Raw genomic sequence first — 16,165 nt, 5'->3', positions numbered from 1 at the left:
GAATGAATTAAACGTCAGATAAGTCGAAATCATTCACTTGAAGTTGCAGCTTCCGGCTCTTCGTGTTGCGTAGGTAGGCCCAAATAAAATATATCGATTTTACAGGTTAATATTTCTAGATATTTACCGGTTTTAACCGACTTCTTCTATTCCCCTTACTAATTTAAAAAGATTAAAACTATTAAAAGTCAGATGTCATTTGTCATTTCAAAACATCTGACGTGGATGAAAATATGGTGGTGGCAAAATAAATGTGTATTTTTTTTATTTCAACTGAAATCATTGTTTTGGTGCAACATTTTAGTCTAAGAATTTTCTTGTTTGATTTGTTATCAATCAAATAAGTGGTCCCATCGTCTGCATTCATGTGGGGAGGGTGGATTGAAACAATATGTCTGCTAGAGGTAAAAGCGTCGATAGTCCCCCTGATCGGGGGCAAAGCGAAGACTCTGAGTCAAATATAGCAGTTTCCTCGAGTGATATCGCAAGCGTCACAGGAGGCCCGAGGATCCCGAAGGTATTTAGTCTCTCAAGACGGTTTAAATAGTCCTTAAAATACAATGTACAGTCAAGGACGAGTTTCGCAAAGTTATGTTGCTTTGCTTGTTTAATTGAGCAATGCTTACCATATTGTTGCTTAATTTATACTTTGTGAGCAAGCAACTGCAATAGTTTGTCTAATTATCCATATTATTATGGTGTATTCTATTAAATATTCATTGTGGTTAGTGTATTACCAATACTGTTTATATTATTAACAATGTTACAATTTAATTTTAGGCATCAAGCATTTCATCAACATCAGAAAGGCAGAAAAAGTTTGAGAAAGCTCAAAGATGTCTTGAAAATGCTGCTCAAGTGTCCAAAAGAATAAAGGAACACCGCCGGGCCACTGCTGAACTCCTGGGCAAGACCTTTGGTGAGTTACACTATGAATTTTAAGCTACAAATAGCCAAAATGATTTAGGCCATTTACTTCTTAACAATAATTGTTCTAATTCCATATTTGTTTTATAATGGGTTTTTCATCTTTTAATGTGTATATTGAGTGTATCTTATAATTAGTTTACCATGAGTCAGTAATGGAAAAAACATGTCTGTGCACATAATTGCACACTATAATCAATTTCTGAGAGATTGCTATGCTATAATAGGTTATTAATGTTACTGAATATTTGTGTTCACAGAAGATGATGATGTCGGAGACACAGCATCGGAAGCGGCCTCCATTGTCAGTGAGAGGACGGGGTACTCTGTGGCCACGGATGTGTCCAGCACCTCTGTACTCTCCGTACAGGACGCACTCAACCGTAAGTTACCTAGTTGATTTTCTAACTAAATAATATTAATTTTACACACATCCTGACTACTCCTGCCTCAGACTGCATGTATTGTATACACATATTGTATGACAAATATCAATATTGGCACATGTATTTGTGTCCATACTAGTCTAAAATAGATCAATGTAGCATGTCCACTAATAGATAGCTTAATTAACTAATGGATGTAATTAATAATTTCTTTAACAGTTCCTGGCATCAGTGAGAGTCTAGCAAACACCTTGAAACAGAAAGAGATTCTCATGGAAAGGATAAAACAGTACAAGGAAATCAGTAAAAGACCAATCAACAAATCTTCACCAATAAGTAGACGAGAATCTGTAGCAGAAAGCAAAGATGTTAGCTTAAAAGTGAGTTTTGTTTATAAATATTAATGTCATGCACTAGTACCATTTCATTTATACATTATGTATAAAATCATTATCGCTTTCTTAGAATCACATTTCTTCATATTTTCTGATTGCACTTTAATGACTAATTATTGTAGTCTTAATTTTTACTCATAAAACTTTCCTCTTTATATTACAACAAGTTCAGCACACAACACTTATCATTTTCCAGGTTACTGACAAATCAGATATAAGTCAAATACAAAACAAGTTGAAAGAGAAGGAGAACGCCCTGAGCCTGATGCAGGTGAAGGTGAAGGCTCTGGAGACCACAGTCCTGGACCTGCAGGAGACCATCAGCGAGAAGGACCAGATCATCGAAGCCAAGACCAAGGCTACCAGTCTTATGTCTGACAGTCTTAGCAAAAAAGGTAAAGTTGTGTAGTGTAATATTCTGTACTCTAATTATGTCTCTTTTGACTAATATTTCATTTAGAATGTATTTAAATTTTTCCTTTATGTTTTGTAGAAAAAGATTCACTGACATTGCTTGAAGACACCCGCCAACAGATGACCAAAATGCAGGAGAACTTCATAGCAATGGAATCTGAATGGAAACAAGAGAAAGAAAGTTTATTGAAAGAGATTGAAAACAAGAATGAAAAAATCAGTCATTTAAAAGAAGGAAATTCCATCCTGGAAAATGCACGATTTGAAATAAGTGTTGCTCATGCTAAGCTAACTGAAGAACTGGAAATAAGGAATAAACAGATATGTGAATTGGAAGAAAAGATAAATGAACTATCATCATCTAAACCTATTGTTGAAACACCAAAGGAAGCAATTGAACCGGAGCAAGAGAAAGGCTCTCTCGAAATCGCAAACATGGTTGAACTGACTAAGCGCATTGAACTATTAGAAAATCTAAACTGTCAAATTAGACAAACAAACAAAGAATTAGAAAACAAATTAGCAGCAGTAAGTACTGAACCAAAATCTGCAACAAGCTCACCAAGTAAAAAAGCTAGTCCTGTGCCTACTCGTAAGGGTGGAAGAAATACATCTGTGAAAGCGAAATCACCTTGGAGCAAAATATCATCAGAATCATTGCCCCAGGAAACAGATAAGAAGCAAAAACAAAATGAAGTCAATAAACTAGAAATGATTGTGCAGTCACTCAATAAAGATATTCTAGACAAGGAGTATGCTTTATCTGAGAAAGATACTATCATATCTGAACTTACAAAATCGGTTTCGGAAAAAGAGGCAGAAATCAATGAGCTTACTCAGAAATCTCTTGAAGTTTCGCAAACGGCTGTGGAAAAAGTCGATGTTGGTATAATAACTGAGCATGAAGAAAATACTAAACTCGCAGATTCACAAGCAAGTAAAGAATCTACGTATACCGAGCAAAGTGGGGCCGATAGCAGTACAGATATTGATAATCCAATTGAAAAAATACAATGCCTAGAAGCCGAATTAAAAGCAGCGCATGATGAAATAGCCACTCTTAACGAAGAAATCGATGCAGCTAACAAGAATATGATCAAAGTAAAGTCCAATCAAAAGCTTAAATTCAAACAGATGCAGAAAACTATAGAGAATTTCAGTAAAGTATCTGACACTAATGCTGAGATTATTAAACTGAATGAAGAGGTGCACCAACTATCACAGAAAGTTGCTGAATTAGAAGAAGAAAAAGGCAATCTACAGTTACATTTGGTTGACTATGACAGTGGTAGATGTAAGCATCATACATAATTTACTATCTTATTTGAATGCAATATCTTTCTGATGTTATAACAATTTGTTTTTTGTTTACAGTGTCTGAATCAGATACCTATAAGAAAATGATGGAAATGGAGGGCTTAGCTGAAGCCAGGCTAAAAGCTATCAGCATACTGGAAACCCAAAAGTTTGAGTTGGTCCAAGGTTAGTACTTTTTAAGAATATTATTGTATTTTATCATTAGTTATTATCAGTATATAGAAAAGTGGATAACTTTATTTATATTTTTTACAGAGTTACATGATTTGCAACAGAAAAATGAAGAAATGGAAGATAAATTAGCTGATATGACTCAAATACAAAATGAACAAGTTTGTTCAGAAATGAAATCAGTACAACTGGAAGAACAGATAGACAACCTAACAGCATCAAAGAAAGAATTAGAACTAGTTATAGAGAACTTGAAATTAGATATTGAACAGTTGAATGGAACAATCAAACACTTACACGAGGAAAAAGAAGAAATAGCTCATAAATTAGAATACTACATACAAGAGAATATTGAGCTCACCGATAAGCTTGAAAAATTAAGTGCTGAAAAAGTAAGCTCTGCTGAATCGATTGAGATAGTTGAATCATTAACTACTCAGGAGAAATTAGAGATAGAGCAGTATAATAAAGGCGTAAGCGAAGGTCAAGCTGAAGGAGACCGAGTAGATGCACCACATGAACGAAATGAAATAGGAAAATTGGTGCAAGAAAGTGCTGAATTGAACAGTAAAATTGAACTATTCACACAAGAAAGACAAGAAGTTATGGAGAGACTGAACAAACTAACCTCCGAAAATGAGGCTTTACAGGAAAAAATATTATCATTGAATTCACAAAGTGATGTTGTTCAGCAAAATATTGAAACTCTCAACAACGAAAAACAGGAACTTCAAGCTTTGAACGAAGATCTTATTAAGCAAATAGAAGAACTGAAGAAGGAAAGAATTGAAATTGTCAAGGAAAGTGCTGAAACAGTTAAACCAGTAGAGGAAGTGGGAGAGAGTACCAGCCAAGACTCTCAACAAGGAAACAAGGGAGCCAAAACTGTAAAACAATTAACTAAAGATATACTAAAATTAAAGAATACTATTAAAGAACGCGAAGCTGAAATAGGCGATTGTCAAATGAAGATTCTGTCACTAGAAGAACAACAACAGAAGCAGAAAGACTCTTTACAAGTGGTTGCTAGTTTAGAGGCTAAACTAAAGAACTTTGCTGATGAGAATGAATGCTTAAAAGAAGAACTAAGCAATATAAAGCAAAACAAGGAAATTGATAATCAAATAACTCAATTCAAAGAAACGAATGCAAAGCTGCAGCAAGAAATTAACAGAATCAAAGAAGATTATAACAATACTTTGAATGTTCGTGATTTGAGAATTCGTGAGATGGAATCTGTTATGTTTGATTATGAAAAGCAAATACAGTCGTATAGCAGCACTCTACACCAGAAAGACAAAGAACTGTCAGAATACATTAATCAAGTTACCAAATTGAATGAAGTTTCTCAGAAACTCAGATCCACTATTGAAGTGCTTGAGGAAGAAAAATCTAAAGACCAAAGTGCTGAACTGGTTAAATCTCTTAATAAGCAAATTAACGCTTACCAAAAGAAATTGGCTGACTGTGAGGATAGACTAAGGGCTCTAGAAGAAGAAAAGCTACAATTACTTACATTGAAGGGTAATTTAGAAAACAAAAACAAGGGATTGGAAGTTGAACTGAAGAAACTTCAAGATGCTCTTACAGAAAAACAAGCACAAATAAAAACAATGCAAGTGCAACAAGACAAACATGCTGAAGAAATAGCAGCCATTGTACAGGAATCAAAAGAGAGAGACGAAGAAATACATGAAATAAAACTGCAGCTACGAAAAGAATCGATTGAAAATGAAAAATTACGCACCAGTCTTGAAGAAAAAAACAATTTAATAAAGTCACACTCCCAAGATAATGCTGAAATCAATGATATAAAAGAAAAGCTAAATCAAATTAGTATAGAGAGAGATGAAGCTCGAGAACATTTTACCACATTGGAAACTAAAAACAAGGAGTTAATGGAAAAACTGAAGAAATTTGCCGGCAATCTAAAAAAGAAAAGTGGCATGTATATTGAAATAGAAGGGAGATTCAACGATCTGCAAAAAGATCTTGATATGAAAAATACCGAATTAGAACAACTGTCGCTACAACTTCAGGGTCTACCCGCATTACAAGAAAAATTACAGTGCGCTGAGGAAGAATTGAACAGAATCCACTCGCAAAAATCAATGTTAGAACAGCAACTTTCTCATGATATAGAGATATTTAAAAATGAAAATCTAGCATTGAAAGAAAAACTTGAGCTGCAGAACTCTAAATTCAACGAATCATATAGCTCATTGCAGAGCGAATTACATTCATATCGAGACCAGAATAACAGCCTTCTCTCACAAATGGAGACTTTCCATAAAAAAGCAGCTGAGTACGAACTAGAACTGAAAAATAATCTGAATCTTGAAACCAAAATACAAACATTAGAAAACGAACTTGCGCAAAAACAACAATTATTAAACCAATTACAACATGGACATGAAGCTAAAATTCAGGAAAGAGAGATGTACATAGAAAGTTTAGAAGGAGAAATATCTAAATACAAGAGTCGTATCTGCCGATTGGAAGAAAGTATATCTGACATGGAAAGCAGAAGGAACTCTCTTGAAAGAAAAGCAGATCAGCTCGATAATCAGCTTCAAGAGAAACAGAAAGCTTACACAGAGTATTCAACCCACGAGGATGAATTGATCAACCGACTAGCAGTACTCATGGACCATGACAGAGTTGTCGAGAAACAATTACATGAAATAGACAATGAGAATAGAGAACTGCAAAACAAAATACAAGCACTGAATGATGAAAACCAACAGTTGTCAAAATCTCTGTACGAAGTTCAAGACCATTGTAATATGCTGAAAGAAAGAGCCTCCAAAGCTGATGCAGCTGAAACTGATGTATCCAATTATCAAGCTAAGATATGGCAACTTGAATGTGATTTAACAAAAATAACTAATGAACACCAAACACTTCTTAATCATAACAAAGAATACATAGCTGGCCTGGAAGCAGAGTTTAGCACACAAATTGAGAAGACTATTAAAGAAAAGAAGGCATTGAGTGAAAGATACGAAAAAATGAATGATAGAGTCGTCGAATTGGAACAACATCTCAACGAATACAAAACGAACATTCAAAATCTTAACTGGAACTTGGAAGAAATTTCCAGAGTTAACCAGGAACTAACAGATAGAATGAACGCTGAAAAAGCTCCAGCACCGGATTACACAGATCAGTACATAAGTGAAATCAACAAACTAAATGCCGTTATTAACAGTAAAAACGAAGAAATGAGCGCAGTAACCAATCAGTCGCGATCATTGCAGTCTTCACTAGAGGGTCAGTTACATCAATTAAATGACAAACTTCACCAAGTAACTCTTGAAACTGAAAGACTAATATCGGAAAACAATGCAATGAAAGAAAATAACGAACATTTGCAGAATGCCTTAGACATATCTCAAATGCAACTCAAAGAACTTGCGGATAAGAAACGTGTTACTATTGAAATGAATATACCTAAAACTGAAGGTATGTTTATCTCGTCCACAATAGAGGCTTTGAACGTGGATACGGTTGCGCGAGACACTAATGTTTCAGCCATCGAATCACAAATAGTTTCAGAAGATTCAATTCAACCTATGAAAGCTTCTGATTATTTCCAAAGTCAACCTGAAGGAGTTGAAGAGCCACTAATAGAGAAAAAATCGGCATACTTGTGCTATGGTGCCGATAGTACCGCTAAAGGTACTGCGTCTCAAGAAGATGATCCATTCAATACCGATGAAGGCTGGGGACTTGGTGAATCTGAAATACGTGATGAAATGGCGTATACCGAATTTAACGATCAGATAGCCAAGTTGAAGAAAGAAAATGAAACACTGAAATTAGATCTAACTGCTAACAATGCTAAGTTACTTAAGGCTTTGAAAAAGCTCAAGGAACTTAAAGCTAGCAATGAAATGATTACTAAAGAACTGAAATTATCTAAACAAATGTCTGAATCCACATTCCTTGACAATGCTATTGAAGATGAGCTTAAGAATACAGTTAAGGACTTAGAGCAGAAAATAGAAGAATTAAACACTGAGCTGAGTAAAGAAAAACGGGAGAAAGAGTATATCAAGAAACAAAATGAAGTGTTCTACAATACCAACGATAGACTACAAGAAATGAAAGAAAAAATGGATAGTGAACTTGAATTATGGAAGTTCAAGTTTAAAGAAGCCAACGATAAGCTATCAACAGTTCAATGGGAGGGAGAAAATAAAACTCCTGAACACAAACCCGCAATGTCTTTAGGCTCTAATGATAGTGAGTTAGCTGAAAAAATGATAAAACTTGAGAAAGAAAATGACGAATTGCAGACCATGATTAATGATCTGACGACAGAAAACAATAAACTGAACTCTGAACATTCCATTCTAAAAGAGCAAGTTAGGTCATTGAATATGGAAATCAAACAACTACAAGAGTCAACAAGCAATAATGAAGCTTTAAATAATGAAATATATAGCTTGCAAACCGAAAACGCTGCCATCCTTAAAAGCAAAGTTGAAATTGAAGAACATCTTCATAAAATACAGACGCTGTACAATGAGAGCGAACAAAATATTGAGAAACTTAAAGCTGAATTGGAAGAAAAAACTAATTTATTCAACTCTGAAATACAGCAACTGCGATTATCGACAAATAACACTGAAGCTCTGAACATCCAGCTAACAGAGTTACAGAAAGAAAATGCCGACATTCTTAAAAGTAAAGAGATCATTGAGGAAACCGTAAGACAAACGAATGATCTTTATGCAGAAACCGTTGCAAATTACGAAAAACTGAAAGCAGAATATGAAGAGTTGCAAGTAAGACATGAAAATTACTCCAAAGAATTTATCAATAAGTGCAGTGAAATAGAGGAAGAAACTAAAAATTACAAATCGAAATTAGATGAAGCCAATAGTTTAATATCTTCGTTGGCTGCGGAGCTTGAGGAGCACAAATCTAAACTGATTATGCAAGAACAGCAAACATCTACGAGCTCAACGCATGACCAAGATTTCATGATGACTGAAAGATTCAAGGCTCTAGAAGACCAGTTCCATCAACTAAGAACACAGAAACTCGAAGATGAGCAACGAATCAAACTTTACGAAGAGCAGATCAATGATGCAAATGCCAAAATGCAGAAATTGAATTCAGAAAACGACCAACTACTTTCAAGTGTAACGGAATTGCGTTCATCAATTTCAAGTGCAATGGACCAGCGAGGGTTCGAGATTGCCGAGTTGTGGAAACAGCATTTGGCTCAGAGAGAGGCTGACTTCCAGAAGATGGAGCAAGAACTCAGGGCACAGCTGCTCAGTGCTGAGGGCAAATACGAACAACTGCTCGATAACTTCCAATCTTCTAACCAGGAGGAAACCAACAAACTAGTCATGGTTGAACAGATAACCGCGTTGAATAATAAAATACAAGACAAAGAAGTTCATTTAGTCAGTCTGCAGGCTAAATATGCGGAGGCTGTTAATGAATTGGACATGCTGCGATCTGAGATGCAAGACGAAAAGGTGATGATTGAAAACAAATTGTTCGAGCAACAAGAAGAATATGAGAAGCAGATCAAGGCATTGTTGAAGAAGCAGCAAGAAATTTCAGATGAATACGATCAGACCATCAGGGAACTTTCATTAGAGTTGGCTACTGTTAAAGATGTCAACTCAAAGCTGATTCTAGATTTGCAAGAAGCTAATAAAGCAAGACTAGAAATAGATAACACTGTCCAACACTTAACTGCACAACTGCAATTAAAGGATTCAGAAGTGTACCAAAAGTGTAATGAATACAGCATAGCTCTAGCACACAGAAACGAAGAATTTGAAAATGTGAGGAAACAATTGATCGAATATGAAAAAACTATAGAAGACTTGAATTACGAAAAAGAATCTGAATTGGCTATTCTAAGACTTAAGATGCACGAAGATAAAGAGTTCTACGAAAAGACCATTAAAGATAATGACATAGAGAAAACCAACTTAGCTGAAGCATTGAATGCTAAGATTGTAGAATGCACTAGCTTAAACAGACAAATCACAGATTTAAACAAACAATTAGAGGAAGACTCTGAGAAAGCATCACAAATGCAAGTAGCTTTAGAAAACCAAGAAATAGAAATCGTTACTTTGAAAGACGAGATCGACAAAATGCAAGACTTGTTAACAAATTCCACGGCTAAAATGGCCAAACACGTCCGTTTCACATCAGACACTAAACCAAGCGCCGACGATTCTATATCATCAGAATCAAGTACCTCAAAAGAAACAATAGACGTCGTACCGCGCGCAGAATTAGACCTAGCTCTATACATGTTGCACCAACGAGATGTGAGATGCGAAGAGTTAATAATGGAGCTCACTCATTTGTTAGAAGAAAGGGATACCCTCCAACTCAGGTTGTCAGATAGTTTACGTTCTTGCGAAGAGTTGAAGTCTAAATGTAAGACCGCTGGGGTGGACCTGCCGATGCCATCGTTGGAAATGGTTTCGGAAGTGACCTCGGGGATGGAGAGGGATCAGCAGTTTGTAGACACTCACAGGGCTCAGTCGTCCCGGAGTAGTTCTGTCAGTGAGCTCGATGGCGAGAAACCTTCGTTGCAAGCCAAGTGAGTATAGTTTGAATTGTGTAGGTATGTCTTTGCTATTTCAATGTTGCTCCTGATAATATAAGACCAAGATACTGCTTCTTTTATGTGATACTATAGTAATGTACCTACGTATCATGCAGTAGTACAGTAAGGTGCAGATAAACCTGACCCCCTCAGAAGCATTGTTAGTATGAGAGGGGGGTCAGGTGTCTTTGCACCTGACCGTACTATAGATACCATTGATTTACGCTTATCATATTGCTGATTTATAGCAATAGAGTCAAAACTGCGTCGTTTTCAGGCATTTGGTACAACAGATGCATTCTATTCAACAGTGTAATGTCCCATAAATAGTCCTTTTCTAGAACGTTCTCTGTAATGTTTCATCGCTTTTCACCCACGATACACAAATCAATCATCTTACAAACGTTTCAACCACAAACTTGTTCCTACACCCTCAAGACTCTATTCTATCACTATTCTATCCCTCCAGACCCTAATCTTTCACATTCCAAATTACAGACTATCCCAGCTACGCTCAGTCCGGCACTCGCGTGACGTCACACTCCGGCACGAGAGCGAGCAGAGGCAGCTCACGATGAGGCTCCTACACCGCGACGTGGAGCACCTGCCGCCCGCCGCCGTGGAGCAGCTGGCGCAGCACACCCTGTGTGAGTACCCGTGACGTTACACTGTAGGCAGTGACGTCACAATTCACAAGTGACATATCTGACCCCATGATCGACAAATCCTTAAGGTCTCAGCTGTATTTGGATCGGACCCTTGGTATTCAGTAGGGAAATCATGTATCATAAAGCGCCACAACATTCTACACTCGGCCTTCTTCCGGTAGCATGTCTAAATGTAAGCGTTCTCAGTTCGGCAGTCGCTCTACTACTTTATAAAAAGAAAATTACCTTACCGAAGCTTACCTATAAAGGCGACGGTCGAGCGAATTTGGGAGCCTTTCATCCTGCCAACTAAAAATATTCCGTTAAATCATCTGTTTATTTTGACCCATATTAGCAAATAAATTAATAAACTTTTATCTGCTTCCAGCTCGAGACTCGCAGGGCACGTCTTCAGTGCTGCTGAACTGGCTCCGAGGGAAGAGCACTCCCAAGATCGTCCACAACATGTGAGCAGCAACACCTGAAGACTAGAAGTGAGCCTTTATTCCTTCCAATAAGGTTTATTATTCCGTACAAAACGCTACGGTGACTTGCGCGTGAGAAGAGGCCAGTAGTCTATGGAACTATGTATCTATGTGAGAAAGTGAGACAGGTGTAGTTTCATAGCCCTGTGTTTAGGTACAAAATGTGAAGCGCAATTCGCTGTAGCTTTTTTTACGGGAGGTGTTAACTAATGATTCTTCCCAAATTAGATTAGAGTGATACCATTGATAGGATGTTATGCATTTACCAAATTTTCTAATTATTGTTTTGCCACCACTGGCAGTGTTACGGTTTGTAGAATGTTTTTTTTATTTGAAACAAGTCAATATAAACTGTAAGCTGGACACGATTCAACGAACGGTCTTTGTTTTCATCGATATAATATCTATTTATTGGGCTAATAATATTCTTTGCCATTTCTTCTAAGTATATACTTACAGTAATTTAGGTGTGACGCCACATGGCATGTTGTGTCAACCAATCACGATTACTCTTATTTAATCATCTTCATGAACCTACCAGATTTTTGTTTAAAATTTTTCTTCTTCTAATAGGCTTTTTGCTCATATTTGGATATTATATTGATGAAAATATGTTTGTAGAAAATCTATGATTTCAGTCCCCTAATATTTTTTTATTTTAAACAAATATGAAATCATGGATACCGGTTTCCACGAACGAACGATAACTTTCATAATTTGCAAACTAATCTATTCTAAAATATTTACATAATAAAAGTGCATTCCTTTTCTATTTTCCTTTTCATCACTTTGGTTATTAAATAAATTAGGTACGATATAAACACAATTTATCTTTAATGAAATGAATTTTGACTTTGTTCAAAATCATTACGATTAATTTCAATTACAACTTCATACGAATTTATTTTATTTGGAAAAATACAATATTTTATGTTAATTTTAAAACATGAATTGGTAATTAATTCCATAAATTCGTACTGTACTTGCGTACATTATAAAGACAATTGTTAATCAGGGCACCAAACAAACCTATCTTAAAATCTTTTTACTTCAACCTATTTTATTGTTTGAAATGTTTATCAAACATTTACATTATTTTGGAATCTACTTTGTATTTTGTGCAACTTTTCATGAGAGCCTTTTTGGCAAAATATACAAATTAAAGGCAGGAAATAATTTAAATACACAGGAAAGCTGCACCAAATATTACGTAGATACCGATTAAATATACTTTAAAATCCATAAAAGTGTAAATGTGCCTTTACCTTAAGTGTAACTGATTGAACTATGAGTCCACGTGCTGGGAAAAACATAATGAATAACATTATAATTTCTTGTATATAGTTTTCGGTTCAAACGGACCTTGTATATGCAAATGTACATTTGAATTTAATTAAACACAATATTCCAATGAAGCGAAATCGTTTTATTTTCTCAACTCCACAGGTAGATACAGGTGTAGCAAAAGTGCTACAGTAAATTAAAAATTAAATTAAAAATCTTTATTCATTAAAACATTTTACAAAGAAAACTTAGCGCCGGGGTCCTGTGCTAAGTCGAGACCTGTATTACAGAGACCCCGTCCCTCTTCTCGGGATCACATTACTATTTTAATGATATAAAGTACTAGGTATATAATAATATTACAAAAAAGTGCAATATAACATAAAATATTTAGGTTAAAAACAACAGTAAGTCGAAAGGGAGCAGTGTGAATCAGGGGGTCACTCTGATCAAGTCGTTAAAAAGTTTTTCTTCTTCAATCGTGTAAATGCACTAAGCTAACTTCCTCCAGTGTTTTGCTACTCTTATTGCGAGATCGTTGGCCTTCATCAGGTCTCCTTGACTGCACAACAAAAGTTTGTTGTCTTAAGTATGTTATATAATTATCTGTGTTAATCCAGATTGTCAGCTACCTACACACCAATTTTAATGAAAACCCCTTTCAGCTTCTTATTTGGCGTGGTGCCAGGTAGAATAATTCCTTTAGAGTTTTAGTTGCACTTTAGTTACTATCATTTAATTCAACCCTTAATCGGCCATAGGATAAAGGGATCCCACCTTGTTTTGAACTTAGCCCCTTGAGTGAAGCGTGGACAGAATCACAGAACTGAGAACACCAATCACATTCTTTGTGATTCTATGGCTGATCGAGGGTTAAAAGTATAGGTAATGAAAAAAAACAGAAAATACTTTTTCATACTTATATTTATTTTGGAAATTGGAAAATATTTACACCTAAGTGGTACCTGTTGCGGACGCACATAATTCAATAACCTACAAGTCTTACAATTAGAATCACACGAAATCAAATATCTTTTTCTTTAGTCATTGTTTTTGCAGTATCATATACAGTCGAAATAAAAAATATGAACTAGCTAAACTTTTTTTTTATTCTGACTGTACATTTTATTATTTACCCGACCAGAACCCAACATTATTAATAAACAATGACCCAAGATATTTCTTCAGTCTAACTAAGTAATAACATTCTGAAGGGGTAATCAAAGCTCTGATTCCTTATAAACAACTTAATTTCTTAATCTATTTTGAAAATGCCAGTCCACAAGCCAAAAGCATTCAATATCAATACAGACTAACCTTGTAATGCGTATATTTTCCCACATAATTTACATAAAACTTATATAAGTAAATACAAATGTAATTTGTATGATTTATAGGTAATGATTACCTACTGACAGTTTTTGCAGTATAATACTTAAGTATAAGTAAATTTTATATCTGTTTTATTACAAAAATAAATGGTGACTTGCATAGATAATAGAACTGTTTGTAGTGATAAATCCCTTTTACATTTTAAATACTTTTAAAAATTACTTATGGCACGGTATGCTTTTAGCATATTCCTAGTTATTACACGTATTTTTATTTACAAACACATTAATAATATATCTATGCAGGGTGAAAATGAAAATATCTTTGTCACCCTGCATAGCGTAGCTATGTGCTACCACCTATCTGCCACATAAGCATACCTAGATCTATCCCAGATCAACTTGGTGTACTCAATAGTACAACGGCTATCTCTATACAATAATGGAAGATATTTAGACTTTGTTATTTCTCAGACGTATATATATCTATTGTAGGATGTGCATCGCCTGAGCTAGACTTGCACTCTAGGAGAGTTTGGAGAACCATATAACAGCTATGAATGTAATGGTTTTAAAATATCACAATATTTAAATATTTTCACTCGTACAAGTGACAATTTTTTGGTAATGAAACATAAGTTAAGTACAGTGTAAACGGTGGATCATGCTTCTTTATTCTATTTTAAATCCTGTGGTGTAAGTCATAGGAACGATAATCGACTAAAACCTAAAGTACACATTATTTTTTGTTTTTCCACAATTTTCTTCTTATCTAGCTAGTGCGATATTAACAACTATATTTAACAAAATTACATATTATGACTGGAAGTGACTACGACATGAAGTAAATCTTCACACTATCTAGACCTAGGCTATTCAATATCTAGAATCACCAGTTTTATCAATAAGGAACCAATAGTTGTATGTACTAGAACAATAAATACAGCCCACCATTTCTCACAAGCATCTCGCGTCTCTAACTAAAGCTAGTTACATACATAATATACACTATAGTGTCATATAATTTGCTGTTAGTGTGACGCCACATGGCATGTTGTGTCAACCAATCACGATTATTTAATCATCTTCATGAACCTACCAGATTTTTGTATAATTTTTTCTTCTTCTAATAGGCTTTTGGCTCATATTTGGATATTATATTGATGAAAATATGTTTGTAGAAAATCTATGATTTCAGTCCCCTATTATATTTTTATTTTAAACAAATATGAAATCATGGATACCGGTTTCCACGAACGAACGATAACTTTCATAATTTGCAAACTAATCTATTCTAAAATAAATATTTTACATAATAAAAGTGCATTCCTTTTCTATTTTCCTTTTCATCACTTTCGTTATTAAATTAGGTACGATATAAACACAATTTATCTTTAATGAAATGAATTTTGACTTTGTTCAAAATCTTTACGATTAATTTCAATTACAACTTCATACGAATTTATTTTATTTGGAAAAAATACAATATTTTATGTTAATTTCAAAACATGAATTGGTGATTAATTCCATATATTCGTACTGTACTTGCGTACATTATAAAGACAATTGTTAATCAGGGCACCAAAAAAACCTATCTTAAAATCTTTTCACTACAACCTATTTTATTGTTTGAAATGTTTATCAAACATTTACATTATTTTGGAATCTACTTTGTATTTTGTGCAACTTTTCATGAGAGCCTTTTTGGCAAAATATACAAATTAAAGGCAGGAAATAATTTAAATACACAGGAAAGCTGCACCAAATATTACGTAGATACCGATTAAATATACTTTAAAATCCATAAAAGTGTAAATGTGCCTTTACCTTAAGTGTAACTGATTGAACTATGAGTCCACGTGCTGGGAAAAACATAATGAATAACATTATAATTTCTTGTATATAGTTTTCGGTTCAAACGGACCTTGTATATGCAAATGTACATTTGAATTTAATTAAACACAATATTCCAATGAAGCGAAATCGTTTTATTTTCTCAACTCCACAGGGTGTAACAAAAGTGCTACAGTAAGTCGAAAGGGAGCAGTGTGAATCAGGCCATGTACGAGTAGTACGGGGCGCTATTAAGACGTGACAAAAGTCCTCCGTCGTGCTCGCTCTTGAGGCAGCGCGATGTGAGTGAGCGCGATGCAAAACTCTTGTCACGTCTTAAATGCGCGCCGTACTAGCCCTTCAGGGGGTCACTCTGATCA

At 35.0% G+C, this 16,165-nt stretch overlaps 1 protein-coding gene across 1 annotated transcript; it reads left to right on the top strand.

Annotated features, from left to right (window-relative positions):
• The first annotated feature begins 191 nt into the window (after nt 1-191).
• On the top strand, nt 192-12,752 carry LOC119692228 (protein lava lamp). The gene is made up of 10 exons (XM_038111914.2): nt 192-517; nt 781-919; nt 1,188-1,310; nt 1,533-1,693; nt 1,905-2,103; nt 2,202-3,416; nt 3,497-3,604; nt 3,695-10,199; nt 10,704-10,852; nt 11,241-12,752. The coding sequence occupies exons 1-10, from the start codon at nt 392-394 to the stop codon at nt 11,321-11,323; spliced, it is 8,808 nt and encodes a 2,935-aa protein (XP_037967842.2). The 5' UTR covers nt 192-391; the 3' UTR covers nt 11,324-12,752.
• The last annotated feature ends 3,413 nt before the right edge of the window (nt 12,753-16,165 follow it).

This window comes from Plutella xylostella, chromosome 13 (assembly GCF_932276165.1).
Source record: "Plutella xylostella chromosome 13, ilPluXylo3.1, whole genome shotgun sequence".
In the NCBI taxonomy this organism is placed as follows: domain Eukaryota; kingdom Metazoa; phylum Arthropoda; class Insecta; order Lepidoptera; family Plutellidae; genus Plutella; species Plutella xylostella.
Note: the sequence above shows the minus strand (reverse complement) of the source record. Positions and strands in the feature narration are given on the sequence as shown.